Genomic DNA, 26,523 nt, shown 5'->3' with positions numbered 1-26,523 from the left:
TGGTTTCAGCGCCGCCCGTTACTGCGCAGCTCAGAGCCACTGCCCTAGAGATTGTCTGCAGGGGTGGCTGCCACAGGCCACTGGTTTCCCTCCCACGAGGCCGCGTGAAAAACATGTTTGGCTGGCGTCCAGGGAGTGGAAAAGGACCATGATACAAAACTCAGGGTGTCTGCAAAAGTGAACTGATGACAGCTTCAGCTCAGGACCGGAAGCCCTACAGGGGGCCATTCGATGGCCCAGTGAAAACCTAACCAGGTCCCCTCCACCCCGAGGGGCGCCCACACTGGGGGTGGAAATGACCGGGCAGAGGCCACCGCACCGGCCCCCCCCCACCCAGGCGGCCAGCTGCAGACCGGGCTCCCGGAAGGGCACTCCCCTGGGCCAGGCCTACCTCCAGCTTCCCCACCGCCTCCTCGGTGGCCTGCAGCTGCCGGCCTCGCTCCTCCAGCTGGCCCTGGAGGCTCCTGCACTCTTCACTGGCAGTCTGCAGAGGACGAGACAGGGATCGCAGACGTGGGGCCCTTGCTCTGAGACTCCCTTAGCCACATCCCCCAAAAGGGTGAAAACCAAGCTACCGCTCTCTTTTTGCCCCAAACTCAGTAAGCGTCGGGCTTCATCGGTAACAAAATCTTTTCTAGCCTACTAAGAGACGTGGCTTGGTCCCCAAACTTAGAATTGCATTTCTACAAGGGGAAAAGCGGCCTCTGAGCCACATGGAGCTGCACGGGACGGGCTGACAGGGCAGGAGGCACACCTGCGGAAACAAAGGCCACAGCTGCCTCGGAGCGGAGCGTGGGAGCGACCTGAGAGGGCACGGACCTGGACACAGACGGCACTGGAAACCAGAGCCGTCCTGACCCCTGACCCCTTCCCTTTGTGCAGTATCAAAGGCGCGTGGTAATTGCTGTTCTCATCTGTGCCAAGGGCCTTGCGATAACTAATTGACTCAGTTCCCTCCAACCGCACCTGCTACCAGAACGGCACCTGAAGGGACAGAGAAGCAGAGGCAGGGCTCCAGGCAGCCAGGAACTGCTGGCATTCTGCAGTGGGTCCCAGGCTACAGCAGGGCTCTCAAACTCACGTGCCCGAAAGGGCTGGGAAGCTGCATAAAGGACTGCAAGGAAAATGCCGAGGACGCCTGTCCCTTGATGTGGGCAGCCCCCACCCTGCTCCTGCCCACCGCTGCCCTGTGGGGTTGAGGGCACAGGCTTTAAGGTCTCTCAAGATTTCAAAAGAAGCACCCAAACTGAATTTGTAAACATCTTGCTCTTTAAATGTTGACTACTAACCAGAAAAAGTATTCTGTGTGGGCCAAACCTGTCTGCGATGGCCTAGAGTTTAGACTTCCGGGCTAAGGCATCACTCCTCGGCATCACGCCCCTAGCGTCTCCTGCAGGGCGATGCTGACAGCGGAACGGGAGCACATTTGCCTTGGCCTTCAGGACTTTCTTGGGCCCTCGTGTGCCACATGGCTGAGCATGCAACCTATGCCCTCCTGCACCCAGCAGGTCCCGCCGCAGGAGGCAGGAGCATCCCGGGGGTCAAGGCTAGGGGTACCTTAAGTTTGCTCTGGTAGTCCATGATCTCGGTGCTCATCTGGAACTTGAGGGTATCGAGCTCCTGGTGCGCAGTCTCCTGGAGGCTCTGGGCCCGCTGCTCGGCCTGGGCCAGCTGGTCCTGCAGGCGAGGCAGTAAGCTAGCTGCCTCCTCGGCCACCTTCAGCTTCTCCTGCAAGCCCTCCTTCTCTCGCTGCAGGCCCGCCACCTGGCGTTGCAGGTCCTCTCGCTCCCTGGAGGCCGCCTCTTTGGCATCCTGGAGCTCCTGGATGGTGCGAGCCAGTACGCCCTCCATCCGCTCTTTCTCAGCAGTCAGCGCGCAGACCTGGATGCCAAGCTCGGCGGTGTCCGTGTTGGCGCGGTGCAGCTGCTCCTGCAGCTCGGCGTGTTCCAGCTGGGCTTCCTGGGAGCTGCATTTGGCCTGAGACAGCTCCTCCATCTTCAGATGGAACTCATGGGCCCTCTGCTTCTGCAGGGCCCCTTCCTGCTCTGAGCACTGCAGCAGCTCCTGGATGTGGGCTCTGTTGAGGGCTTCGTTCTGTTCCTTCAGTTGCTGCACAAGGGCCTTGTGCTCCTGCAGAGCTGCCTCGGTCACGCTCAGCTGGCTCTGCACCTTCTCTTGGTCGCCCAGTGCTGCCTGCAGCTTCGCCCGGAGGTCCACCACCTCCGCCTGCACTCGCTGAGCCTCTCCCTGGTAGACCTCCAGCTGCGCCTGAGATAGGACCAGCTGGGCAGCTAGCTCCTGAGATGCATTTTCTTGAGGTGAGCTGAGCTCCCCTTGGCCTTTTTCTGCTGTGAGGGTCTTAATCAGCTGGGCCTGCTGCTGGCACTGGCTCTCCAGAGCCTTAAGCTCCCCTTCCCGGGCTTCTGCCAGCTGCCGGCCATGCTCTATCTGCTCCCGCAGCTGCTGGCACTCAGCCTCCTTGCTCTGCAGGGCAGCCTCCTTCTCTGCTACGTGGGCCCTCATGGTCTCCTTGGCCTTCTTCACAGCCAGGAGGCTGGCCTCCATCTGGTCACCCATGTGCCGGATGCTGGCTTGCTCGGACTCCAGGGAAGCCAGGGAGCCCTGGATGGCCGCCTCCCGCTGCTGTAGTGCCTGGTAATCAGCCTGCAGGGCCTGCAGCTTGTCCTCCAGGAGCTGGTTGCGTGCTACCACACTCTGCAGCTCCTTCTCCAGCTCCCTGTTGGCCTGCTGCAGCTCCTCCTCCTGGCTGCTCCCTTGCATTTTGGTATCGCCTGTCGGTCCCTCCTGCAGGCCTCCCTGCTCCCCCGGCATCTCCGAGGCTGGCTGTGGGGCAGAGTCCTGAGGGGTGGAATCCAGAGCCTCGCTCTCCTCACCTACCACAGGCGGGCCTGGGCTCGGCTGCCCAGCAAGCCGCTCGAGTGTCCCCACCTTCTCGCTGAGGTGGTCCTTGTCCCGGATGAGCTGCTTCTTCTCCTCCTCCAGGTTACTCACATGCTGGCTCACCTGTGCCAGCTGCGTCTCCAGGAGCTGCAGCTGCCATACCAGGGACTTGGCCTCCCGCTGCAGCAGCTCCTTCTCCTGTCCATGCCGCTTCTCCTCCTGCCTCAGCTCTGCCAGCTCTTCCTCCGCGGAGTTCAGGTGGGCGAGTGCCTCCTGCAGCCGTTGCTGGAGCTCGGCTGCCTCCTTCCGCTTCCCGGACAGCTCCTCCTGGAGTGAGGCCGTCTCCCCGACGAGGCGCTCCAGGCCCGCCCGGGCCTCCTCCTTCAGCTGCAGCTCGTTGGCCAGCTGCTCCAGCCGGGCACTCTGCTGCCTGTTGAGCTCCTGGGCCTCGGTGCGCTCTCGTTCTAGAGCTTGAAGCTTCTCCCCCAGCTCCTGGATCTCCCGGGCCGAGGCACTGGGGATGAGCTGCTGCTGCTGCCCCTCTGTGTCCAGTGCCACATCGGCCTTCTGCTCAGCTGTGCCCGGCGGATCTGGGACACTGGCTAAAATCTGGTTCTTCCTGCCCAGCGAGGCCCGGGTGGCCTCGAGCTCCTGTGCCAGCAGCTGCAGCATGGGCTCCAGTCGCTGCAGGTCCGAGTGGTGGTCCTCATCCTTCTTCTCCGTAGCGCCCAGCTCCAGGGCCTGCAGGCACGCCTGCAGCTCCGTCACGGTGTTCTGCGTGGCCTGGGTGATCTCCAGCTGCTTCTGGAGCCCGGCCACCATGTGTGTGAGGCGAACGCTCTCCTGGGCAGCACAGCGACCCTTCTCCCTCTCCACTTGCAGCTGCTCTTCCTTTGAGCTGACGGCTGCCCTCAGCTCCTGGTTCTCTCTGTCCAGCTGCTGTATGCGCTCCTGCAGCTGCTTCTCCCGCATCTCCAGCTGGTCCAGCTCCACCCGCATCTCATCGAACCCCTCCAGGGCCTCGTTGTTCAAGGTGCTGCTCAGGTCAAAGCTGGAGGCCATATCCTGAGTCTGGGGAGGAAAAGCAAGAAACAAGGGGCTTTGGGATGAAACGGCATGGTTATTTGGAAAAGCTTTAGAGTTTAATGGGAACAGAAGGAAAAACAGAGCGATTATATGATCTTAGGTTAGTCCATCAAGCTGTTCAAAGAAAAGCCCTTTGCTCACAGGACCTGCCAGGTGCAGCGCACCCTGAAGACCCAACGCCACTCACGAGCTCCCCTGACACTCAGAATCGCACTCGCCACTGAGCCTCCAGCAGCTCTGGTAGCATAATGGATGTCAGCTCTTAAATAACTCGTTATGTTTCAACCATTGTTCACCATTGCACGGTACCCGCAACTCCCACTGTGATTAAACCACAAAACAGGGCAAACGGGTAGTCAATTTTCTACTCGTAATGCTGCCTGGTTACTTTTTATTTTGTTTTGTTGATTAACTTCCGTGGTCTTCCCCATAAAACCACACGCAGCTAGGACGTTCGCATTTCTAACAAAGCGAAGCCCACCCACGAGCATTTAACGGGCACTCGCTGCGCCAACCCCACACGCACGGTTCTCGTGCTCCCTCAGTCAATCCCCCCGACCAGCGACAGCGGCTTTACGCTCCCCACTGGGCGGGGGAGAGGCTGAGGCTTCCAGGGTGCCCGTCACCTTCCCGGGGGGCACACAGGTGGCAGGCAACAGTCCGGATCTGACAGTCCGGTTGCTTTTAACCGCAGTGTTAACTGCTTCTCTTCAAACATTTTTAAAGCCTCTAAAAGAATTCCGGTTGGAAGAGCAGGCGTCGGACAACACCGCCCTGAGCTGCGAAGGGAGGAGCACGCCCCGGCAGGCGCTAGAGCGAGGAGCCCGCCGGCCTTCCCGCATTACCTGCAGGTAGCTGCTCACCAAGCTGCTCATGCTGGAGCTTCGGCTGGGGGGCTTCCACATGTAGGCAGAGGAGCCGGGGGACAGTGTCCTCCTGCAGGGACACAGAACAGACACACCTGTGTCAGAGCAGGACACACGTGCACGCACACACACACACACACGCACATGCAAGCCAGACGGGGCAGGTGGGATTTCCCGGTCAGAGAGAGTGTGAAAAGGCAAACCCAACAGTTCCCACCAAAGAGCACATCTGTGTTGGTCTGTGGTCTGTAGCAAATGGACTCTATCATCAAAGTTTAAACATGATGGCCTACCTCCTGGTGCGACAAGAGAACTAAGTGAACAGGATGTTTCCCGACCTCGGGTTTAAATCGTCCTTCACTTTCAATGTCTGCTAGTGAGGAGGAAGGAGCGGCCAACCTGGTAAATGAAGGCCGCACCGTGCTCAGGCGCCCATGGCCACCGCGTCCCAGACTGCGCCCCGCTCAGGCCGTGCACTGGGCCATGGGGACGCACAGCCCTCCCGCACTGCAGAGAGCTCTGCCCGACAGCCCGGCAACGCAAAGACTTGTGGGAGAATCCCCGTCGAGCAGGAACGGTGCGGACTGAACACCTTTTCGCTTCAGCAGAGTCCTCTCCTTGCCCTACAAGCACTGCGTTTTAAAACTGCTGGTCCCCACAGCCCAGCAATCCCGCATCTCGGGGTCTGCCCTACAGAGGGTCACACACACGTGTGCACGGGAGGCACACGGGTGTTCCTGGCAGCACTGTCTGCAGCGGTGCAGAGGGTGGAACCTGTATCACCAGGGCAACAGACAAGCTGGTTTATTCACACGGCAGAACACTCCGCACCATGGGCCAGCAATCTCTTGCTGGGAAGGGCCAGGTGTAAGCATTCTGGGCTCGCAGGCCTACGGTCTCCGTCAAAACTCACCTCTGCCAACTGTAGCATCAAGGCGGCTACAGACTCCATGGTTGTTACACAGCGCCCTATGGGGCCGAGCTGCTGACCCCCCTCTACATCTATAGAACTGCAGCCCTGACTGGTGTGGCTCAGTGGGCTGGGTGTCCTCCTGCGAACCGAAAGATTGCTGGTTCGATCCCCAGTCAGGGCACATGGCTGTGGGCCGGGTTCCCAGTTAGGGGTGTGCAAGAGGCAACCAATAGGTGTTTCTCTTCCTCTCTTTCTCCCCCTCTTTCCCTCACCCTAAAAATGAATAAATAAAATCTTTAAAAAAAACCCACGTGTGCCAATACAGATAAAACGTCAAAAACAATGTGGAGTAGAAAAAGCAAGTTGCAAAGGGACAGCTATCTCATGATGCAAGGCATGCAAACTGAACTGCATATACAAAAAACATTTATGAATACAAGCGTGGTAAAGTAACTCTTGCCCGAATCATCTCAATGGATGCTACAACTAACAGGTGAAGGGCTGGAAGAAACAGGATGGTAACCTAATCTCAGAGTGTCTCACCATAAGCCGCATATTGACCGAGACGGGAGAGACGGTCACTGCAGGAGGGCCCCGCAAACACCGCCTGAGCCGAGCTGTCGCGGCTGCCTGAGCTCACGGTGGAGCAGAACAACTCCAGGTGTCCCGCCACAAAGGACACAGCCTCGGAGGTATTCCTGCCAGACTGCTCAGCCTGAGTCTGAGGAGGAGACACTCTCATGCAGAGGCGAGGAGAGGCAAACTCTCCTTCAGGAACATTTTATAAAGTAACCAACCTGCACTTCGCACAAATGTATGCTATGAAAAACAAAAGCTCCTTGGCTGGCGTAGCTCAGTGGACTGAGTGCGGGCTGTGAATCAAAGTGTCACAGGTTCGATTCCCAGTCAGGGCACATGCCTGGGTTGCAGGCCATGACCCCCAGCAACCACACATTGATATTCCGCTCTCTCTCTCTCCCTTTCTCCCTCCCTTCCCTCTCTAAAAAATAAATAAATAAAATCTTAAAAAAACAAACAAACCAAAAAACGAAAGCTGAGACACCGTTCCAAATGAAAGGGGGCTGTTTCGGATTGGAGACCCAGCGACAAATGCACCGTGTGATCCTGGGTGACCAGTATAAGTGACATCACTGGGATAGTTCTTAGCACGCACACAAGGCCTGTAGATCAGACAGCAGTGCTGTAACGACGTCAGTTTCCTGATTTTAACGCCTGTACTGAGGTCACGCCCCTGACTGTAGGAAACACACGCTGGAGTGCACTGGAGTAGGGGGAAGGCAAGTCTGTAACTTGCTCCCCGATGGCTTAGGGAATAAACCAACGTGCAGACAGGGAAGAAGAAGAAAACGCTCCTGGTAAACTACTGATAATTGGGGGATCAAATCGGGGTGAAAAGATGAGTATTCTGTACCACTTTTGTAGCTTTTCTGTAATTCTGAAATGACTTCAAAACCAGCAAGTTACATGTGATGTAGAAGTGGCAAAGTGTTAACTATTCAATTGTGCACAGCTATCATTATATTCAGTCCTATTCTCTACACAGAAAGTATGCCCTAATACAAAATATGAAAACTGAAATTTTAAAAGCCTTATGAGCAGAAAGCAAAGCAAAGAGAGAATGCTGCACTTGAGTCTGGTGCCCTGCCCTGCTGCCCACCAGCTGTGTGACTCGGGGCGGGTCCCTCCCCTCTGAGCCTGTGTCCTCACCCCTCCCTCCCTCCCTCCTTCCTTCCCTCCCGCAGTGCTATGGAGATTCAGCCGGATGCCGCGTGGAGTGCCATCCTGGTGTGAGGAGAACACACACTCTCCAGCACCCCTCACATGGTGGGCCGTCGCTCTCATGCCCTCTCTTACTGCCAGGAAGGCCCCGTGATAACTCCCTAAGACACGGATGGGAAAGCGCCCATGTGCTCCTCTCTGGACTTTCACACCAAGGCCCTTAGCACACTTAAAAGCCTTGGGTTTTGCACATGCGCTTCCAGACTCATTCATACCACCCGGCCAGTCAGGTTAGCTAAAGGCTGGAGCCTTCAGGTGTTACTGTGAGTCACAATCTAACAAGGTCTGTACAATTATCAGGCCTCAGTGTTGCCAAGCTTTACATATCTGCTGAGCAGACAAAAGTGCTCTGAGAAGACTGGCAGCGACCTTCAAACCTCCAAGCACCTCTCCCCCATCTTTCAAACCAAGCAATGCTTCCGGATACCTGGCGAATGTTGGCCAGGCGGCATCTAAGTCGTAGCCTCTGGACGCCAGGTCAAACTGAACGTCGGTCAGCTCATAGAGCTGGCCCACAATGTCAGAGCTCAGCCTCGGCTTCAGAAAGGGGCTTCTTTCGTAGTACCAGTCGCTGCAGGGAGACAACAGGGTGCGGATCACCAGGCTGACACAGGAACACAAAGAGTGAATTCGATGGGTCCTCTCGGCATGCCCTGGCCTCGCCCGGTTCTGACTCAGGTTACGAAGTTAAATACACACAGACAGACACCCCCCACCCCCATCTGATTTTCACTGCAGGAGCACACGGCTCTCAAACAAGCCACACTTCCTCACGGGGACTGCCGAGATGAACTAGTTTGTTATTATTTCTATCACAGCTGTCTCCCAAAAGGGATCTGAGAAACCCTAGACCTCAATCACCTGCCAAGAAAGGGTGGCCACACGGGGGAGAACACTTCCTTTGTGAGAGGTAAATAACCCCGTCTCCCATTCCTTCTGGGGAATTCAGTCCGGGACACCGAACTCACTGCTGATTTCTGTCTTGGCGCCCATTTACAAGACGACGAACAAGAGCCCCGCACTGTGTGTTGTTGGGTGTTTCACTTCCCGTGAGCGGGAGGAATTTAAAAGGGCGACCGACGAGTTTAAAGGGCACCCTGGCCGAGTCTGTGCACCGTGGGCCCCCGGAGGCCAGGCTGCCGTGGTGGTTTTCACCGACCTCCAGGACAAAAGAACCTGCAGATCAAGTGTGCTCCTGCAGCTCGCATGAATTCACCGAGCCCGTCGCATGTCTCGTGCATGAGAAACACACCTTTATGCAAGCCCATCTTAAAGGTGACAGAATGAAACAAAGTATTTCCCCCAACAGGTCTTTTTTAAAAGGTCCAGAAGTGGTTTCTTTGGTTACCTGGAGGGGCGCTCCCCAGGCAGAGGGGAGGCAGAGTGGGAAGGGGGCGCGGGGCCACCCGAGGAGGTGCCCGGCCTGCAGCTCCCGGCCTGACTGCCCCTCCCGTGCTTCACAAGCTCAACCCCCACCCCGCTGCAGGCTCCATCACCAGTGGCACGGAGGCTCCCAAACTGGTCGCTGCCACACTCTCCAGGGAGCCCAGACGTGCCTGGCAGGTATTAACTCAGTGCCTGAGTTACCGCGGTGAGGCCCGGGCTCAGTGGTGTTAAAAACCCCACAGGGAATTCTGCTGAGAGGCCAAGGCTGCAACCCACTGGTGACCAGTGGGGCGTGTCCATTCACTAGGGCCAGCACCAAGGACAGGCCACCCCCCAGGGACGACTACCTGGCAGCAGGAGTTAAGCGAGCTGGACCCGACTCCTGCGTTACGACCCACTCGGTGATGGTGGGGCCTCGTGGAAGGCACTGAGCACCTCCCTGAGCCTCGTGTTTCTCACCTGTAAGCACTCGGTCCTCCAGCCCCACGGGTGTCGAGGGCTGCGGCTGGGAGGGGAGGGGCAGAGCCGGGAGGGCTTTGCTGTGCCGGGTGCGCCCCAGACAGGCACCGCAGCTGCAGCTGTCACTGCTGACCGGGGACTCCGGCCCACCCGTGCACGGCGCGGGGCCAACCCAGCACTGGCCCGCCCGTACCTGGTCACTTTGGTGTTCATGAAGCACTGCTGCAAGGTGTCGGCCAGCCGCTGGTGCACCAAGGAGTAGCGGATAAATGCTCTTCCCTTCCCCAGAGACGTGCGGAGCTGGAGGAAGGTTACACAGAAACGAAGAACCGTTAGCCGAAGTCTACACAGACACCAGCCTCACGGACGGCCTGCGGCAAACAGGGACAGGGCGGTAATACACGTCACCCGCCCCTGCCTACACACTGGCTTCACTCACGTCCCTCGAAGGACCTGAAACATTGGGTGACGCCACCCCTGAGCGCGAGGCCCGGAGTGGGTCGGCGTCTTCCGGGCTCCGTGCAAGAACGATCTACAGACTCCGGCAGACACGCTAGGAAAGGTGTGCCCGCGGGAGGCTCCCCGGCACCTGCGGCTGCGCTGCAAGGCCGCTGACCCCCTCCGCCCCACCGGGCCCTCTGGGTGTGGAGTCGGAGGAGGACGGCACGGCTTACTTGGGATACCCAGAGGAAAACCTGGAAGTCAACGAAGGGCTCGGCACCCCAGAGTGAGCCTGAGCGACAGCTGGTCTCGGTGTGGCTCACGCCTGGGCCGTTTGGGGGCTGCTGGGAGAGCAGGCGCAGGGGAAGAGGCCTATTGGGCTCGGCTGGAGTCCGTGTGGGGGGGGAGAGGGGGCAAAGGGCAGAGTGTGTAAGGGGGACTTCAAGGAGGTACGACAGGTGTGGAACTGCCTCCTCTGTGTTCGCATGAGACCATCAGTGAAATCCACGCATCTGCCAACTTTCCTGGCGGGACTTCTCCTCAGCTGTGCCCACTCACTGCACTGGTCAGAAGGTGCCCAGGGGGTGAGAGCCGGGGTCGGGGGGGAGTCTCCAGGTGGCCCGGTCACACCGGGGTGGTGAGAAAACAGGCATGGTTCTATTTCAGGGCGTCTGAGGTGGACGGAGGGCCGGGGCGCAGGCCCGTGGCGACACCTCTCCCGCCACGCTGGAACACGGAAGCCTGCTATGACAGACACGGGGTCTGCCGGTCAGAGAGTCTGCCGGCTGCAGACTGAGCCGCCGAGAAAGACGGCATCAAGGGGGCAGCCACAGGAGACACGTGAGGCCAATCTGTAAATCAGGATTCACACTGCCCACGCCTCAGCCCAAGATCAGACACCTTTCAACTCCGAGCCTTACGACGTCCTACTGCTGACTCGAGGAAATGATGCCACAGCGCGAAGTTTTTTTAAACAACAAAAAGGTGTGAAACCCCAAAAACTGTAAATGCTGTAAGATATTTTCCACACAAGTTTTGTGGGTTTGCGGTAAAAGTCAGGATACCTGGAAACGGGGGTGGGCGGCAGCCTGCCGCTGGCTTCAGAAGCCCACCGAGGCACGTCTGCAGGCAGCTGGGCGGGGCAGACGCCCAGCGGGGAAGCTCAGTGCCACTCCCGGGTCTGAGTGCTTTCGCCACTGACGAGCGGGGTGAGAACGGAGTGCCCAGTGGGGACGACCAGGAACCACGAGCAGCTGCGAACAGCTGGGCCAGGGGCCGTGAAGCCAAGCGTGGCAGTCATGCAAACACACACCCACATGGGGCCCCACGGGGCCGAGCGAGAGCCTCGCAGAGCAGCCCAGGTCTGTGAGCTCCCAAGCAGGCGGCTTGTCTGTGTTGGCAAAATGGCCACTGCAACAGCATTTAGCATATTTAATTTTTTTATGGAAGACATGAGTCTGTATTTTTAATCAGGCCTACTAACTGATTTTACATACTTATATAAAAGGAGCCATTTATTTTAAGAGGTCCTTTAAAACACCCCTCAGCGAAGAAAACAGTAGTTTCTTTGTACTACAAATGAAAATACAGCAAGCCTTTTTACTTTCTATTTTTTGAGATCGTGGGTCCGCTTTCATTACCTAATTCCTGATTTTTTTTTTTTAGCATTTAATCACAGCTCACATGCACTGTACCGGGAAACGATACAGCAGCAGCGAAGGACAGGAAGTCTGCAAGATGCATGGGAACTGAGTGAGCCTCAGGCCACGCTGTGGCGCTGCGCCTGGAGCCCGACGCCAGGCTGCACCTGGTTCCGCCCCTGCGCCCGCGGGGAGAGGCACGCAGTCCAGGTGGAGCCCACCGTGAGCCGGCAGCAGTGGCTGACTGCAGCCTGGGACTGCCTTGGTCCAATGGCTGCCTCCACCCCAAAGGGGCCTACAGGGCCCAGCAGCGCTTCCTATCCACTAACTTCTTCCTCCTGGCTTCTTGGCCTGGCTGGCACTTGATGACTGATTCGAGGTGGCCCGAGTGTCCAGCAGCCCACCCTGCTAGCGACACCCCAAGCCACTCTGCCCAGTGGTGCCCAGAGAGCAGAGCCCTCAACGGGTGAGACAACCGGGCTCTACGGGAAGTGGAGCCTGTGCCCACCACCAAAACCCCGAGGACGTCTGAGCAGGCAGGGCATGCTGTCGCTGCTAGAGGACAGTCTCTCTGGCCTGGATGGGCTTCCCTGCACTGCGAGAGAGGGGCAGGGTGGACGTAAGCACTTCCTAACCCTGGGCTTCAGCTGCTGGGAGCAGGACGTCAAAGGCTTCGGCTGCTGCGAGGAGTGGAAGAGACGAGAGTGGCGGGGTACTCCCAGGTGCATGAAGAAGGGGGCACACCAAGCACCCGCTCCAGCTTTCCGATGCGTCAGACGCCGGTCTGCACTGCAGACCTGAGCGTCCTACCAGGCACGATCCCCCAAGACCCGTCTGTGCAGCCTGGACATGAAGGAAACTGGCGAAGCAGACTCCTCCGAGGCCGGACGCTGCCTGATCAGCTCAGGAGCCAGAGGGTGCAGCTGGTGGAGAGTGCCCAGCCGTCCGGGCCAGCCCATCCAACTGTCCCTCGCTGTAAGAAGAAACCCATCTGGCTCCTGGGTCGGGCAGGAGTTCTTCCCAGAGCGCCTGACTCTGAGGTCCTTGCCGGAGGCCAGCCAAGGAGCACGTCTGCGGGCCTTCGGGTGTCTTTAAACGGGCAGACAAGACACCGAAAGGGAAACGTTCGAATGCTTTGGACCCCCGTCCTAAATCTAGGGGGTTGTTTGCTCCCTAATGCGTAAAGTTCTTTACTCCCAGATGGGCCAGGCTTTGAGAGAAAAGGAGATTCGTCAGGAGTGGGGGGTGGCGGAGAGGCAGAAAGAGAAAGAGAGAGACTGCTCCGGAGTTTTGTAAAGCAGCCAACCATGGCGCTCTGCTCCAGGGACTCGGAGCGTGACGTGGGCAGCTACTTAGCACACCAGCACTTCAGCATCTCTTAGGATCTCACATTACTCTCTTCCTTTCAAGTCCAGGTCTTCTGGGAAAACTGTAGGGACAGCAGCCTAGCAAATATTAAGACTTCTACCTAAGAAATTGACTTTAAAAACACAATGCTGTACACCTGCGGTGGGGGTGGGCACCATGGGCAGACTGGGTGAGGTGTGGGTCACAGTCACGGTCTAATAACAGAGCTGGGACTGGGCCACTCTCGGCTTGGTGAACACTCCCACAGGTGGCTTGCCTGAGCTAACGGTGGGCACTGAGTGTCCCTGGACTGGACTTCTTCTTTTCCTTTAGATTTTATTTACTTATTTAGAGAGGGGGGAAGGAAAGGAGAAAGAGAGGGAGAGAAACATCAGTGTGTGGCTGCCCCTCACATGCCCCCTACTGGGGACCTTGGCCCACAACCCAGGCATGTGCCCTGACTGGGAATCGAACCGGCGACCCTTTGGTTCACAGTCCGGTGCTCAATCCACTGAGCCACGCCAGCCAGGGCTGGACTTCCTCACTTCTTTGCCACCCGTAAAGCCCACTTCCTCACTTGGCTGTCTGCGGCAAAGGTCTCTGCAGAGAGATGCTTAAGGCAGGTGAAGAGCAGGACGGGAGGCCCACGGCTGCTCTGCTCACCTCCGAAATGGACTTGACGAATCGGATCCCATCGTTGGCTCCTTTCACCTTGGCCAGGCAGGCGCAGAAGTAGTCCCAGTAGTCCTTCTTGTTGCCCAGGAGGGTGGCCTTCTCCTTCTGATCAAACTGGGTAGAGAATGGGACAGAGGCGGGCGATCTCAACCACAGCCATTCATCTCATTAAGTGATGAATAATGACAACAGCTGCTTAGCTGCCTGGCCCTGAGTAAGGCCCTTTGCCGGCATTATTTTTATTTCCCCAACTTACAAATAAGGAAACTGAGGCTAGGAGATGGTAAGCAACTAGCCTGAGGTCATACAACTACTAAGATTCAGGAATAACAGCACCCCCTACCAAAAAAAAAAAGAAAAAGATGTATCTCTTGAAGGGACCTCTGTGCAGAGCTGCATGGAAGACCACCAAAGTTGCTATGAACGACTTTAATAAAGACACGCAGCGACTTATGATAAAGAAATACAAGTGGAAAGTCCTAAGGGCAACACGAAGAGTACTAACTATGTCCCAACTCAGGGAAACGAGTTAGTGACATTTTATCCCAGTTACTTGAGTGTCAACGTCTTAATATATAAACGATACATTCAAATCGGTGTCGGTTATGAGTCATTTCAAATCCAAAACCAAAAGGAACTTTTTTACATGAGAGAAAACAAAAGGCCCGTAAGCATCTTCCCGGTGTGAAACAGAGAACCAGCTGAGAAGGCAGGCGCCGGGGGCCCGGCAACAGGCTGCGGCCGCCCCTCCGGCAGGCCCTCGCCCTGCGCACCGCGGTGGGTGTGAGGGCGCAGAGGAATGGTGTTTGAAATGTGTTGGGGTACCCCTCTGTAACACAGCATAACATTTTACAGCACTCTTTTCTGATTGTAGAAGGCATGCATGTACGGTTAGGCAATCTGGATCGAACCCCGCAAAAAAACAGAAAAGAAAAAATTGTAATGCCTAATACCACCTCCTACAGGTTCACTTCTGTTACCACTGTGGTCTACTTCCTTCCTGTCGCAGCAAGTTGCCTGTGTTTTTCCACGCTGCAGAGTTCCTTAGGCCTGTGCACCTGAACCGAGCACACACAAGCGTTCTGCTGTGAGCGTGTTAAAGCAGAAACTCCTTCCTGGGCTGACCGCGGAGATCCTGACGCGGGGCGCCAGAGGGGGACCAGGCGCACGTCCCTGACACGCTCCTGGGGGACGCTGGCGCTGCCGGTCTGCGGACCGCACTAGGGCGCAGCAGACGCGGAAGCAGGTGTCAAGCCGGACCGTGCTCAGAGGGCACGCAGGCTGCTGGGGAGTGTGTGCCTGGTTGTGCACACACACGCGCATCCATTAGGGCAGAGGTTCGATAGCTTCCCCAGACTTTCACAAGGGGACGTGACCACCCCAAAGCTATGATCTGCTATACAGTGACCTTGTTACCTGCCTTAAGTTGACCTACATCTCTAAAGAATGTTCTGGATCCCCGAAGTCATCCTAAGGGGTGACGTTCTGATTCCCCAGAGCATGGCACTCGGAGGCCCGCGCCCTTGATGGCAGCCGCCTGGACCGTGGGTCTGACCAGGACAGCTTCGGGGCTGCCCCGAGCTCCCCGGGCCACACCCTGAGTGCGGATGAGGCAGCCGCGAGGGGAACAACAGAAGACGGCAGGGCAGAGGGCTACACACCACGGGAGTCACTTACTTGGAGCAGATACTCGAGTTTGTAAGAAAACTTATGCAAGCTGGTGCTGTCGTCTGTGATGGGCTCCCCTGCTTCCTTAAATTCTTTGCTCAGTTCTGTCACAGCACCTTCAAGACAACAAACAGGAACGTGTAACCACGTGGAGCCGCCTCCGAGAGAAAAGCAGAAGCCCCGGGCAGCCTGAGGAGGAGGGAGTCGATGATGGCAAAGCACACGGGAAACGGGAAACACCATGCCCACACCCACGGGGACATAAGGCCGAGTCAGAAGGCGCCCAGGTGTCCTGAGAGCCCGGTGCTCTGCACCAGCTCACTGGGTGGGCACACTCTGGGTCCGCCCTACAGGCCCACCGTGCAGGCCTCTAATATGCACGCAGCGTTTGCTCAACAGAGCTTTGCTGTGCGGGCGAGTCCCTCAGCAGGGCCCTGACACTGGCTTCCAGAGAGCCTTTTCCTTTTTCCTGGCCACGCTGTTTACGGCTCCTCAGTACCACCCTGTTGCTCAGTGCAGGGGAGTGCAGGCTCCAAGGAGACCCAGAACGTGCAAATAACACTAAGGACAAAGATGCCAAGAATGACAATGACAGGACCCGCTCTGGTAACTGAGCACCTACGAGGGGCCAGGCTTTGCACGTCCTTCTCATTTAATACAGCCCTGTGAGGCAGGAATATCACTTCAACAAATCTACGGTGCAACTGATTTCAACACACCCCAACTTCAGAGCTGTTAAAAGGTGAAAAGGAGTAAGCACGACATCGAATTTTACATGGGAACCTTAGCTTTCTCGGGGGCTTTCCTGCCCAGAGTGCACCCCGTAACTTCTAAGATAACTGACCTCCCAGGGCAGAAAAGGGGGAACCACCTTCGGCCCTGCTGTGAGGCAAGGGGGCTGTGAGAAGCAGGGTTTGGTTTAGAACTTAGAAGAATGTCCCCAGCTGAGATGGCTGGAACGCGCTGGATGACAAAACTACCTTCCCTTCTCTGACAAGTCTTACGCGAAAAGGAGCCCCAGGGCCTGCTCTCACGCACCAGGGCCGAGAACAGGTCTGCCCAGTGCTGGGCCTGAGCTGCGGCGAGGTCAGCTCAGGGCAAAGACAGGTTCTTGGGATGGATTCCTGTAAGTGACTGGTGCCCAGCTGTGCCCTAGCAAAGCGTCGGCTGTGGCTGGCCTTGGTGAAAAGACTCCCAGCCTTCCTTCTCCACCCTCAGACTGGGTTCACGCTCCTCAACTGATCTGGAACTCCTGACACTTTGAAAGAGCCTTTCCTTCAAAGAACTGTCAAGATTTTAGCATCAATCTCTGATAACCCAGACGCCATACGTGTGCATATCTCGGTTTCCCGTGAATCGCACGTATGCCCTGCCGGCACCCGAGGAGTGGGTGTCATCACCATCCTCCCCTGCATGAGAAGGAAGCAACCACACCTTGGAAAGGGGGGGGACCTATTTGACATCTTCCAGGGTTCAAAGGTGGAGCCGTGAGGTGACCCGAGGCCCGCCTGACACCAAAGCCTGAGTAACTGCCGCCCCCAGGAGAAGCGGGCTGCCTGCAGGGGGGGTCGGGGGGTGAGGGCTGGGTGCTGCCCCGAGACACCTCAGCCAAGGACGCACCACTCTCTCGGCAGAGGCTGCTGACTTGTTGGATGCTTGTTAAGACAGCCACTGACAGATGGAGAGAAAGGGTCCCAAGAATGTGGTGCCTTTAAGAACTCCCACCAGAGTGCTCCGTGGGCCGCGTCTAGGGCACTGAGACGGCTGTGGGACGTCAGGGCCACCCAGAGCAGCCAGAACACAGGGTAGACGAGGGCGACCCAGCAAATGCTGATGCCCACCCTCCTCCCGCGGATGGGGGTGGCTCCACTGGGGCTCCTCCCTCCCTCCCTCCCAGTGAGGGGCGCCAGGTCCCGAACCCGGGACTGAACAGAGAAGCCTGCCCACGCTGTGGAGAAACCTCTCAAGGTCAGTTGCAGAGACTGGCATTTCACTTCCTCTGGGCACACGTGCCTGTGTGTGTAGATTCTTCAAAAGCACCCAGCACTTCAGCTGGAGGGACACGGGTGCGGTTAAGAGCGGACTCCTGAACCGGGTGTGTGACAAGCCAGACTCTGCGGCCTGGACGTGCGACCTTGGGCAAGTCACTGAACCTCTTTGCGTCCTCTTCCACATCCGAGAAGTGGGAATAACGATGAGTCCCACGGCACGGGATTGCACGGGAGGACTCTGATTTATCACGCACAAGACACGTGCGAGACAGTGCCTGGCATACGTGAAATGCCATGGAATTGTTAGCTAGTAGAGGCCCGAGGAGCTACAGAAATAGGAGATAAGCCTGAGAAAGCGATTTTTATCTCACCGACCGTGACCTTCAGAATAAGGACAGCACCGGGCCCTGGCAGTGGAGCCTGCAGCGGGCCTGCTGTGTGTGAGCGGTCTGTCTGTCACGAGAGTGTCACTGCACGCTCTGTGACGGGGAGGAAGCACTGAGCTGCAGCCTGAGGCAGCCACCGTGCTGAAGCCCCAGAGAGACTTGGGAGACGTCCCCGGAGAAGCAGACCCCGGGCCCTGGGCTGTGGCCAGCAAAGAAGGCAGTCCCCGCTGCCCCTGGCAGGGACCCTCCCGCCGCGCCTCTCTCCAGGGAGGGGCCGCACGGCGGTCTCTCTCCCCGGGCAAGGCTGCACAAGGGGATGCCCGGGAGGCAGCAGGCCCACGGTGGAGTCCGTCCAGAACAGGCCGCCTGCCCACCGCGAGCAGGTGAGACAGCAAAGTGAGAAGGACGGGCATCCGGTCTCCTGCTCCGAGGGATGGAGACTGTTCTTCCCAGCTCCATCAGAGCCCTGAGGCTCACGACTCAGCCAAGAGCACACACACAGAAACCAGCCCCAGACCGGGAAAGGAGTATTGATTTTGTTTACAAAGAGCCTCTCCAGGACCCTGCGAGGAGGGCCAGCAGCTCTCCCGGCCTTGCGGGATGGACGCCCGAGCCCCGGACGTTGTGGCATGATGTGCCTCGAGGGCTCCAGTTACCCCCGGGGTGGCCACAGATGGAAGGGCTGAACTTCGGCTGGCAACAGCAACAGCCCGGCGACGGCTCCTCCAAGCCGAACCCACACGCCGTGCGGCCTGGCGTACCTTGCAGATCGCGGATGATCCTCTGGAGCTGGCTCTCCACGCTGGCCGAGGCCATGGCGACGGGCTGCAGGCCGCCTGGCGGGGCGGCGCACCTCCTGCCCAGTGGTCCGGTCAGCAGAAGTCAGACCCCATGCCGGCACCTGCGTGAGGGAGGAGGGGGCGAGGAAGCAGCAGTCACAGACCGGCGCAGAGACGGGGGGGGGACGGGCGCCGCTCTGGGCCCAGCGCTGCCCCGCCGGGCACCCTCCTGCAGCAGGCCGGGCTCGACCTTCCCGTGTGGGCCTGGCTCTGCGGGCTTTCCCTGGCCGGCTCCCTTACCGTCAAACACACGGAACTGGCTGGGGCCTTAAAAAGAAACAAAATACACCCAACAGTGTGGCCCGTTCTTTGTGAGTTCCCCTCCTAACCTGCGCCCTCAGCTCGGCCGCACTCTCTACCTTTAAAAGCACCTCCCGGTGGCCCCCCCCCATTCCCTCAAAACCAGGGCGGCACTAGGCCAACCCCACCCAGTCCACCGGCCTGCCAACTCCAGACCCCCAACTCCCCCACACCCTTCTCTGAGGACTGCTGGGGGCGGGGGGCCAGAGACCGGGACATGAACCCTCAGGGTGCTGGGCCAAGGGGAGCGGCTCCCTCAGGGCAGGCCTGCAGCTCCAGGCGCCCAGAGGCCAGCTCTGCCTGGCTGGGCAGGTACCGCCAGCCTGTCCTCGGGGGCCCGGGCGGCCCTTGGCACCAGTCAAGGGACACTTCTATTTTAAGCTCGGTTACTGTCCTCTTGCGGCTGGTGAGTCCTGAGTTACCCATCCTACTAGGGCAGCTGCTGAAGTGACTTAAGGACACTGTAGCAGCCGAACCCCACAAAGACGAGGAGATGTGAGCAGTGCCAAAAAGAGGCCTGGGTGCGTACTTGGAGACCCCCATGTCCTTGTCCCGAACCCCGACTTCTTTCCTCAGGTGTCCACGGGAAGTTGGAAGGTTTGCTGGCAAAGCAGTTGGCAAGACTGGAGGCAGCCATAGGAGCGGCCACCACCGAACGAGGACCTACTGTGCACTGGGCCCACGGGGCCATTTCCATTCCCCAGGCCGCCCCAGCAGCACCGGGCGGACACTGTGCAGAGGAGAAACTGGCATTCAGAGAGGTTGAGTAGTTTCCCTAAGACCACAGGCTGGCAGGGAGCCGCTGCGGCTCGAACGCCCCGGCAGTCTGATTTCACACTGTGGGTGTGTTGCAGCTGAGCCACCGCCACTACAGCGAATGGTCAGCCACTCCTACTGGCTTCCAGGGACCTTCCCGACCTCCAGCCACCTCCCAAACGTGGTGCTGCTACCCTGAGGGCCGTGCTGGCCCCACCTGGCCGCCGCCGTGGTCCCCTTACTGCTCTGGGAGTCCAGGCAGGAAGATCCTGGAACAGAGATGGTCAGCAGCCTCCAGCTCCTCCAAATATTTACACAAGCATTCCAGCGCCGGCCTGGGTGCGGAGGGCCTGTCACAGGGCGGATAGGCCCGGCCTATTTATAACTCGCAAGCCAGGGCAGCTGTGACTTAGTGAAAACAAGGCCCAAAGAAGGCCTTTCCAGGCAAGGAGGAACGGGACAGGCACAATCCTACACACACTCTCAGGAACTGAGGACACGGAGCCCCGGCGAGTCAGGGGATCCAGAACCTTCGGAGCTCCCCAGCAAGTGCTGGCCCCGCCCTCCACAGACAGCAAACGGAGGGTGGTGTGCTTACAAGGAGCCAGGCCACCCAGTCCTGCCCGCAGCCTGAACAGGGCCCTGGGTAGAGCTGGCGCCCAGGCTGGCCCGCACCTCTGCAGGGGCTCTGCCGCCCGGGCAGGCACTTCGGCCCCTCTGGCAAGCGAGACAACCAAGGCCCATCACTGTCAGTGCACAGCTGCCCGGCCCCACGCGCTGCCACTGCCTACTGTGTGCGGGCTGGGGGCGCAAAGGCGGGCAAGGCCCAGCCTGGCCCTAGGAGCTCGGCTGGGCACCAAGGAGACAGAGAACTATCCAGATACTGAGATACGACAGAAGAGGTCCATGCAGGTGTGTGGACAGAAGGTGATGGGCACTCAGCAGTGAAAAGGAACAGACCACTTACACACACAACAAATGCTTTACGCTGTGTGAACGAAGCCAGACTGAAAAGGCTCCGTACTTTATGATTCCACCTGCATATTCTTGCAAAGGCAAAACATCGAGGAGGAATCAGATCACTGGTTGCCAGGCACTGGGGGTGAGGGGGGCTTTGACTACAAAAGAGTATGCAGAAATTGGGGGGGGCAATTCTGTTCTATCTTGGTTACAGTGGTGGTCATGTGACCACAAGTATCTGACAAACGTATTTCGAGCTGTCAAAACTCACACGCTGTAAATGACATCTCAGCCACAACATCTGCACTGTGATGAGTTTAGAAAGCCATGTGCGGTGGGCCCGCAGAGAGGGGAAAGCGAATTCTGCCTGGGGAAGGGACAGGAGGGTAGGCACTGTGAGGGCAGCTGGGTGGGGCCGGGCCTGAAAAAAAACGGGCAGGAGGTCCTTGGGGACTCAGGGTGGAAAGGGTGAGAGGTGGGCGGCTGTGGGGGAGCTGGGGGTACGGGGAGCCTGCTTCTCCAGCGGCGATCCTCTTTTTAGCGTGCTGCCAGCACAGAGAGCCTTGCAGCTTCTGGGAGAACCAGTCCCGGAGGAAGCTGACTAACACCCACGGGCCGGCGTGAAGGAAGCCTGCTGGGCGTGCGTGTTTACTTGAAGCCCAGGCAAGACCTGCGCACGTGGGAGGGGTGGGGAGCCGGCCGGCTTCCAGGACAGACCCTGAGCTCTGTGCTAGCTCGGCAGGCCCGGCCTGGACAGTGCATGGGCTGTACCACAGCCGGGTTTCCTGGAAACCTGAGGGCGAAGCCCTCTCTGGAGTCTGGCGGGAGGGAGCAACGCGGGCAAACCAAACTGGCGTCTTGGCAGTTTGAGCCGAACGCAGACACGAGCCTGCTCCTTCGAGACTCCCTGGCACTCTGGGGCACTCTGGTGAGGCCGCCCGGTGTGGCCCGAGCCCAGCAGCCCTTCTTTGCCTGACCCCGGCCAGTGCCCGGCTGAAGCCCAGTTCCCGGGCCGCGGGGTGAGCGGTGCCAGCTGCTGACCGCGCAAGCTGCCTTTCCAAACCACCTGAGTCACTACCAAAGTACCGAGCCCCGAGAACCTGGCTGCTGGGCCTGCAGGCCGCGGGGGCTCCCCACCAGGGCTGCGGGTCACCTCCTCACACAGTTTCAGGAAGGCCGGGCTTCCTTGAAAGACACAGCCTCCGCGGGGACGCCGACTCCACGGGCCTGGAAGGGACGTGACTCAGCACCGCACCCTCCTTCTTCCCTAGTCCTCGGCCGCTGGTGACCAGTGCGAGCACAGAAAGGGGCCCGTCTCTCTCCACACTGTGGTCAGCTCCTGTGTCTCCAGATAGCCTTGCCCTCTGGTTGAGGAACGAAGTTTCTTTTTTCTTTTTCTTTTTTTTTTTAAACCCACAACACTCTTAACACCGAATCGTGGCTGTTTCCCACACCAGGAACCACTTCTGACACCTGGTGTCCCACAATTCAATCCAATTCTGACACTAACCACTTGGGAGAACACTGTGTTTCCTTGCCAACAACTCAAAATCATGTTTAAGCTTAGCCAGAGTGTCTGACAACACCCAACCTTCTGGAAGAGAAAAAGGGACTAAATGCATTTTTTACTATTGTTTTACGTGGGACTATTGTCTGAACACCTAGCCATGGCCTAGGTATTATATGAGAGGTAAAGGATCTTCCCCCACCTTGAAATTCCCCCTAGACCTGCCGAGAAGCCCTGAAGGCCTTAGACAATAGACACAGCAGTTGAGTGCCAAACCAAGGTACAAAGACTGACTCACATAAACTTATTTACACTATGGTGCGAATGACTAATATTCTCGTCGCCCAGAAATGGGTTTTGGCAGGGGCAATACAGCATCCGAGCACCCAGAAATCAGGAGGGGAGGAGGAGATCTAGGGCATGAAAGGCAGCCCAGCCTGGCCTTCAAACTTTGTCATATTGCTCAGAACGAGTTCTGACAGTGACAACACAAGAACTGAGAACTGACCCGGAGAGGGCACCGTACAGTGGGGCTCCTCCCACTCTCAAACGAGGTGGAACACACCGGCTATAAATCCCACCCAGACCCAGGAAGGGTGTTAACAAGTTCAGGTCAGAGCAGGAAGCCTCTCGGGAAGAGTCCACTGCCTTGGCCTGGTTCAGCACGCCCAGGAGCAACTGCCCGGTTACCGTCTGTGGGCGGGGGGGGGGGGGGGGGGCAGGCTCTGGGCTGGTACCTGTGGCTCTGAGGGCCCACGGTCCTGCTGGCTCGGCGCCGAGTCGGTGGGTGGGTGGGCAGGCGGGCGGGCTGCCCTCACCAGAGCTTCAAGAAGGTGCCTAGGAGAGTGCTCAGTCTGTGGGAGGCCGGCCCGGAGGCAGACGCTGCCGCACACGTGAGCCACGGCCCCTTGGGCAGCCCTACCCTCAGACCTATAATTAAAATGTTGACCAACCGTATGCCTGACTCATCTCTCCCAAGCACTCCTTGCTTCCAGTCGTCTCCCTTTCTTTAAGGGGATGGAGACCTGAGACGCACTGACCTGGCCGGACGCACTGACCCAGCCAGCACCGCCGCCACTCACCCAGCGCTGCCCAAGGCCCTCGGCCTCCTCTGTTCCTGAAGTCGGGTCTGGAACCCCCCAACAGGAACACTACGAGGGTGGGTGGGGGAGGCGCTGATGGACGGATCTGAGCTCGGCTGTGCTCCGGGGGCGACAAGGGCAGCGACCCAGGTGTGGGTGGGGCAGGGGCCGGGCTATGCTGGCAGATCGAGGGGCAGCAGGAACCAGGGCTGTGGGGGTTGTAGCAGTGGGCAAGGAAGCAGTCTTCTTTATCAACTATAGCTGAGTCTCGCCAATTTGGACCTACTCAAATTTAGAATCAGACTAATCATGTGAAATTCCCATGACCTATCGTGCAACGAATAACGCAATAAAGATCACGCCAGCACGGGGTGAGGTCCACGGTGTCTTTAGCTCACCAAACTATTTTCAGGCAATTTTAGCAAATATCTCTGTCCTGAGGGTGTTATTTGACCTCTTCCTACCTTGTGTGTGTGAGTGTGTGTGTGCATGTGTGTGTGGGGGGGGGTGGGGTGGGGGAAGGTTGTTTGTTTGTTTTTTAGGTACAATGAGGGGAGGATACCTTGACCTGCCTTCACTGCGGAGCTGGGGAAAGAGAGGAGCAGGCATCCTCAGCGGCTGCCTTGGGCTGAGGCTCCTGCTAAGTGTCCCCGACCTGACTAACCAAGTCTGCGGGTACCCTGGAAAAACTCCCTCCAGCTCCACGTTAAGGGGTCAGTGGTCCAGCCCCTCATGGACCCTTCTAGGGATTCTCTTGGCCTAGCCCTCTGCATGCTAACGACTTGCTTGGAATGCTTTTTTCTGCTTCAGGTTTTTCTTCTAAATTGCAAGTACTTCCCTAACAGTTTCCTGCCCCAGGCTGAGGGTGCACTACCGGCCCCTGCCCCAAGTGGTTGGTCAAACCTGCCCCTGGCCCCTGAACCAGCCGCAGAGCCACAGGACCGAAAGCTCTCCTGTCTGTCCTCAGAACTACATGGATGTACACACACACCCTCGTCCCTGAAAGCAGGAACAAAGAGCCACTTGGTGTCTTTCAAATGCCACCGAGAGCTGCGGGGACGGGAAGGACCACCAGTGGTCAGCCACTGCAACCACCTGGGTGACTGGCTCCAACATGAGGAAGGGGGGACACGCCTCCCCTCCTGGACAAGGCAGCACAGCTCCGCCCCTTCCCCCAAAAGCCACGGAGCCCACGTGCTCTGACAGTGAAGCTCTTATTGCTGGGACAGTGCAGTGACACATCCCAAAACAGCAAGCTAAACAGTCTCGTGGAAACAACTCAGTGCCCACCGCCCTGGGTTGCTGAGTCGTTCGAACAGAGGCTCGTACACCAATCAACAGCTTGAAAACAAACATGCAAACAAACAAAAACTGGCACTGAGATTACAAATAGAAAATACAGTTTGTCTCTTGAGCAAGACGATGACATTCCTCCACCAGGTGAGCCGATGTTGACAAGGTCAGACTCCACTCATCTCTGATCCCGGGCGGCTCCCGGCCAAGACACCACACAGCTAGCGAACCTCACCCGCTGCGCTGCCCGGGCCGCTCCAGCGCCCGGAGCTGCCCACTGGGTTCCTAGCCGGGGTTTTCACCAGGAGCCCCCTGTTAGACAACACACTTCCTCTGCCGAGAGTCAAAGGCGTCCTCTCCAGGCCTGAGTCACCACAGGTGGCCCTGGAATCACCAGAAAACAGTTCACCCTTCAGCCAAGCCTCTCCCCTGGAGGAAGGTCGCGGGCCGGCCGTGGGTGCTGGCTGTGTGTTCTGGACGCAGCGGCCCACGGCCTCAGCAACCAACGCGGGTCAAAGTCACCAGCTGCTCTGGTCTTGCTCTTGAAGGGGAGCAGAGTTCACCGCTCCAAAAGATGCCTCTTTGGGATACCGATTATTTTCAGTTACCGTATTTTGCCGTGTATAATGCGCACCCACGTTTTGGGCCCAAACTTGCAGGGAAAAAAATCTTTTGTTTTAATTTTTGAATTCAATTGTTTTACTTATTTATATTTAGATACTTGGTTTTTTTTTGTATTATGAAGGAATTTTAGCATTGCTCTGGAACATATTATGGGACAAGAAATGTTACACAACGGATATTACAAAACACAAGGACAGACACAAGGTATGTCAGGTACCACCCATGTATAATGCGCATCCTTATTTTTCCCTCAAAGATGTGGGCAAAATGCAGATGTGGGAGAAGCTCTGAAAACCTGGAAGCTTCCCTTGCTAAAAGGACATTCACACGTGGAAGGGAAATCTCCATTGGCTGGTGGGGGTGTTCCCCCTCCCTGTGCGGGCCTGCTTCTGCATTCCACGGGGCAGGCAGGGCCGACATCTGCGTGACAACCACACCCCAGTGTTTCCCGGCTCACCTGGTGACCTCCCGTCACTGCCCCTCCACCCCCAACCCCTGCCTTCCTCTTTAGCTGAGGGTGGTATTTAAGGTGATGGCTTCCACCATTGGGGGAGCTGCCCAGTGTTGCTGGGTCTCTCCCACGTATACAGGAGGGTTACGTATGATCAAACTTTAGCTTGTTTTTTCTCCTGTTTGTTTGTCTTATGTTAATTTGATTAGTAGTCCAGCCAGAAGAACCTTAAAGGGTAGAGAATAATTGTCCCTCCCAGACATCTGTTTTAAGTGGTCCCTCTCCTCACAAACATCTGTGGGAGCCATCCTGCCCCCCAAAAAGGACCAGGCTAAGCACGTGGCTTCGGAACCCATTTGGTTCCCGGGAAACCAGCCACCAGGAGTGGAGACCAAGGAGCGGGCAGAGGGCTGACTCTAAGACAACTACAAAAGCCATCCAAGGAAAATATTACTCGTAGAATCTAACAGGTGGGCATATGCTCACTACACGATTCTTTCAAAGATCCTGTGTTTAACTGTTTTCCTAATAAAATCCTGAAAGCAATTTAAAAACGAAAGAGGCAGAAAACCCATTTCCCCAAGCAAGAGCCCTTGCAGATCCTTTGAATCAGAGAACCTACAGCCCATCTCCGAGGCAGCTGATTAACTCTGCTCTCCGGGGTGACAACAATAATGGCCCGCGACAGGCACGGGGCATTCAATGCTTTAAGAACGGGTCCTGTCACGGAAGGGGGGTGGGGTCCGAGTGCGGCTCACTCAACCTGGGCCCGCAGCAGAAGGTGGGAGCCACGGAAAGCAGAAAGCCTTCCGCCTGACACCTCTCTGCTGGCGGCCGCATCACCCAGCACCCGCATGAGGCAGATGGCAGGGGCCCGAAGGCTGGCGGTGGCGGGAGGGCAGCGAGCAGATTAAGGCCTGATCCTCCGTCCTCGGAGCCCCTGACCCGTTTCTCTGCCGGAAAAGGAAACGGCTGCGGCCCGACAAGCAGAGGGGCAGAGACCCTGTGGCCACCACAGGCCATGCTTCACTTAGTGCTCTATTTTTTTTTTCTTTTTTCTTTTTCTTCTGGAGGGGGCAGCCAATGAGAACGGTGAAGAGTGGCAAAAGCCATCCGGAGATGCAAGCACGTGGTTAATGTGTCAACCCCACA

The 26,523-nt window shown here is 57.7% G+C and overlaps 1 protein-coding gene across 2 annotated transcripts in view; it reads right to left on the bottom strand.

Moving 5' to 3' along the window:
* Positions 1–26,523, bottom strand: part of FYCO1 (FYVE and coiled-coil domain autophagy adaptor 1) — a 71,432-nt gene that overhangs the window by 43,764 nt on the left and 1,145 nt on the right. Inside the window, exons 1-9 of one of the 2 annotated variants that reach the window (XM_036030431.1) lie at positions 18,922–18,989; positions 18,321–18,460; positions 15,192–15,298; positions 13,503–13,628; positions 9,605–9,711; positions 7,994–8,137; positions 4,833–4,923; positions 1,558–3,972; positions 392–484 (exon numbers count right to left, since the gene is read on the bottom strand). In XM_036030431.1, the coding sequence (XP_035886324.1) occupies positions 392–484; positions 1,558–3,972; positions 4,833–4,923; positions 7,994–8,137; positions 9,605–9,711; positions 13,503–13,628; positions 15,192–15,298; positions 18,321–18,375 (3,138 nt within the window). In that variant the 5' untranslated portion in view covers positions 18,376–18,460; positions 18,922–18,989. Of the gene's footprint in view, positions 1–391; positions 485–1,557; positions 3,973–4,832; positions 4,924–7,993; positions 8,138–9,604; positions 9,712–13,502; positions 13,629–15,191; positions 15,299–18,320; positions 18,461–18,921; positions 18,990–26,523 lie in introns of those variants that run through there. The other variant, XM_028518701.2, reaches the window with a different exon arrangement.

The sequence above is a fragment of the Phyllostomus discolor genome, chromosome 7 (genome assembly GCF_004126475.2).
Source record: "Phyllostomus discolor isolate MPI-MPIP mPhyDis1 chromosome 7, mPhyDis1.pri.v3, whole genome shotgun sequence".
Classification (NCBI taxonomy): domain Eukaryota; kingdom Metazoa; phylum Chordata; class Mammalia; order Chiroptera; family Phyllostomidae; genus Phyllostomus; species Phyllostomus discolor.
The sequence above is the reverse complement of the archived record's forward strand: the minus strand, read 5'-3'. Positions and strand labels throughout refer to the sequence as shown.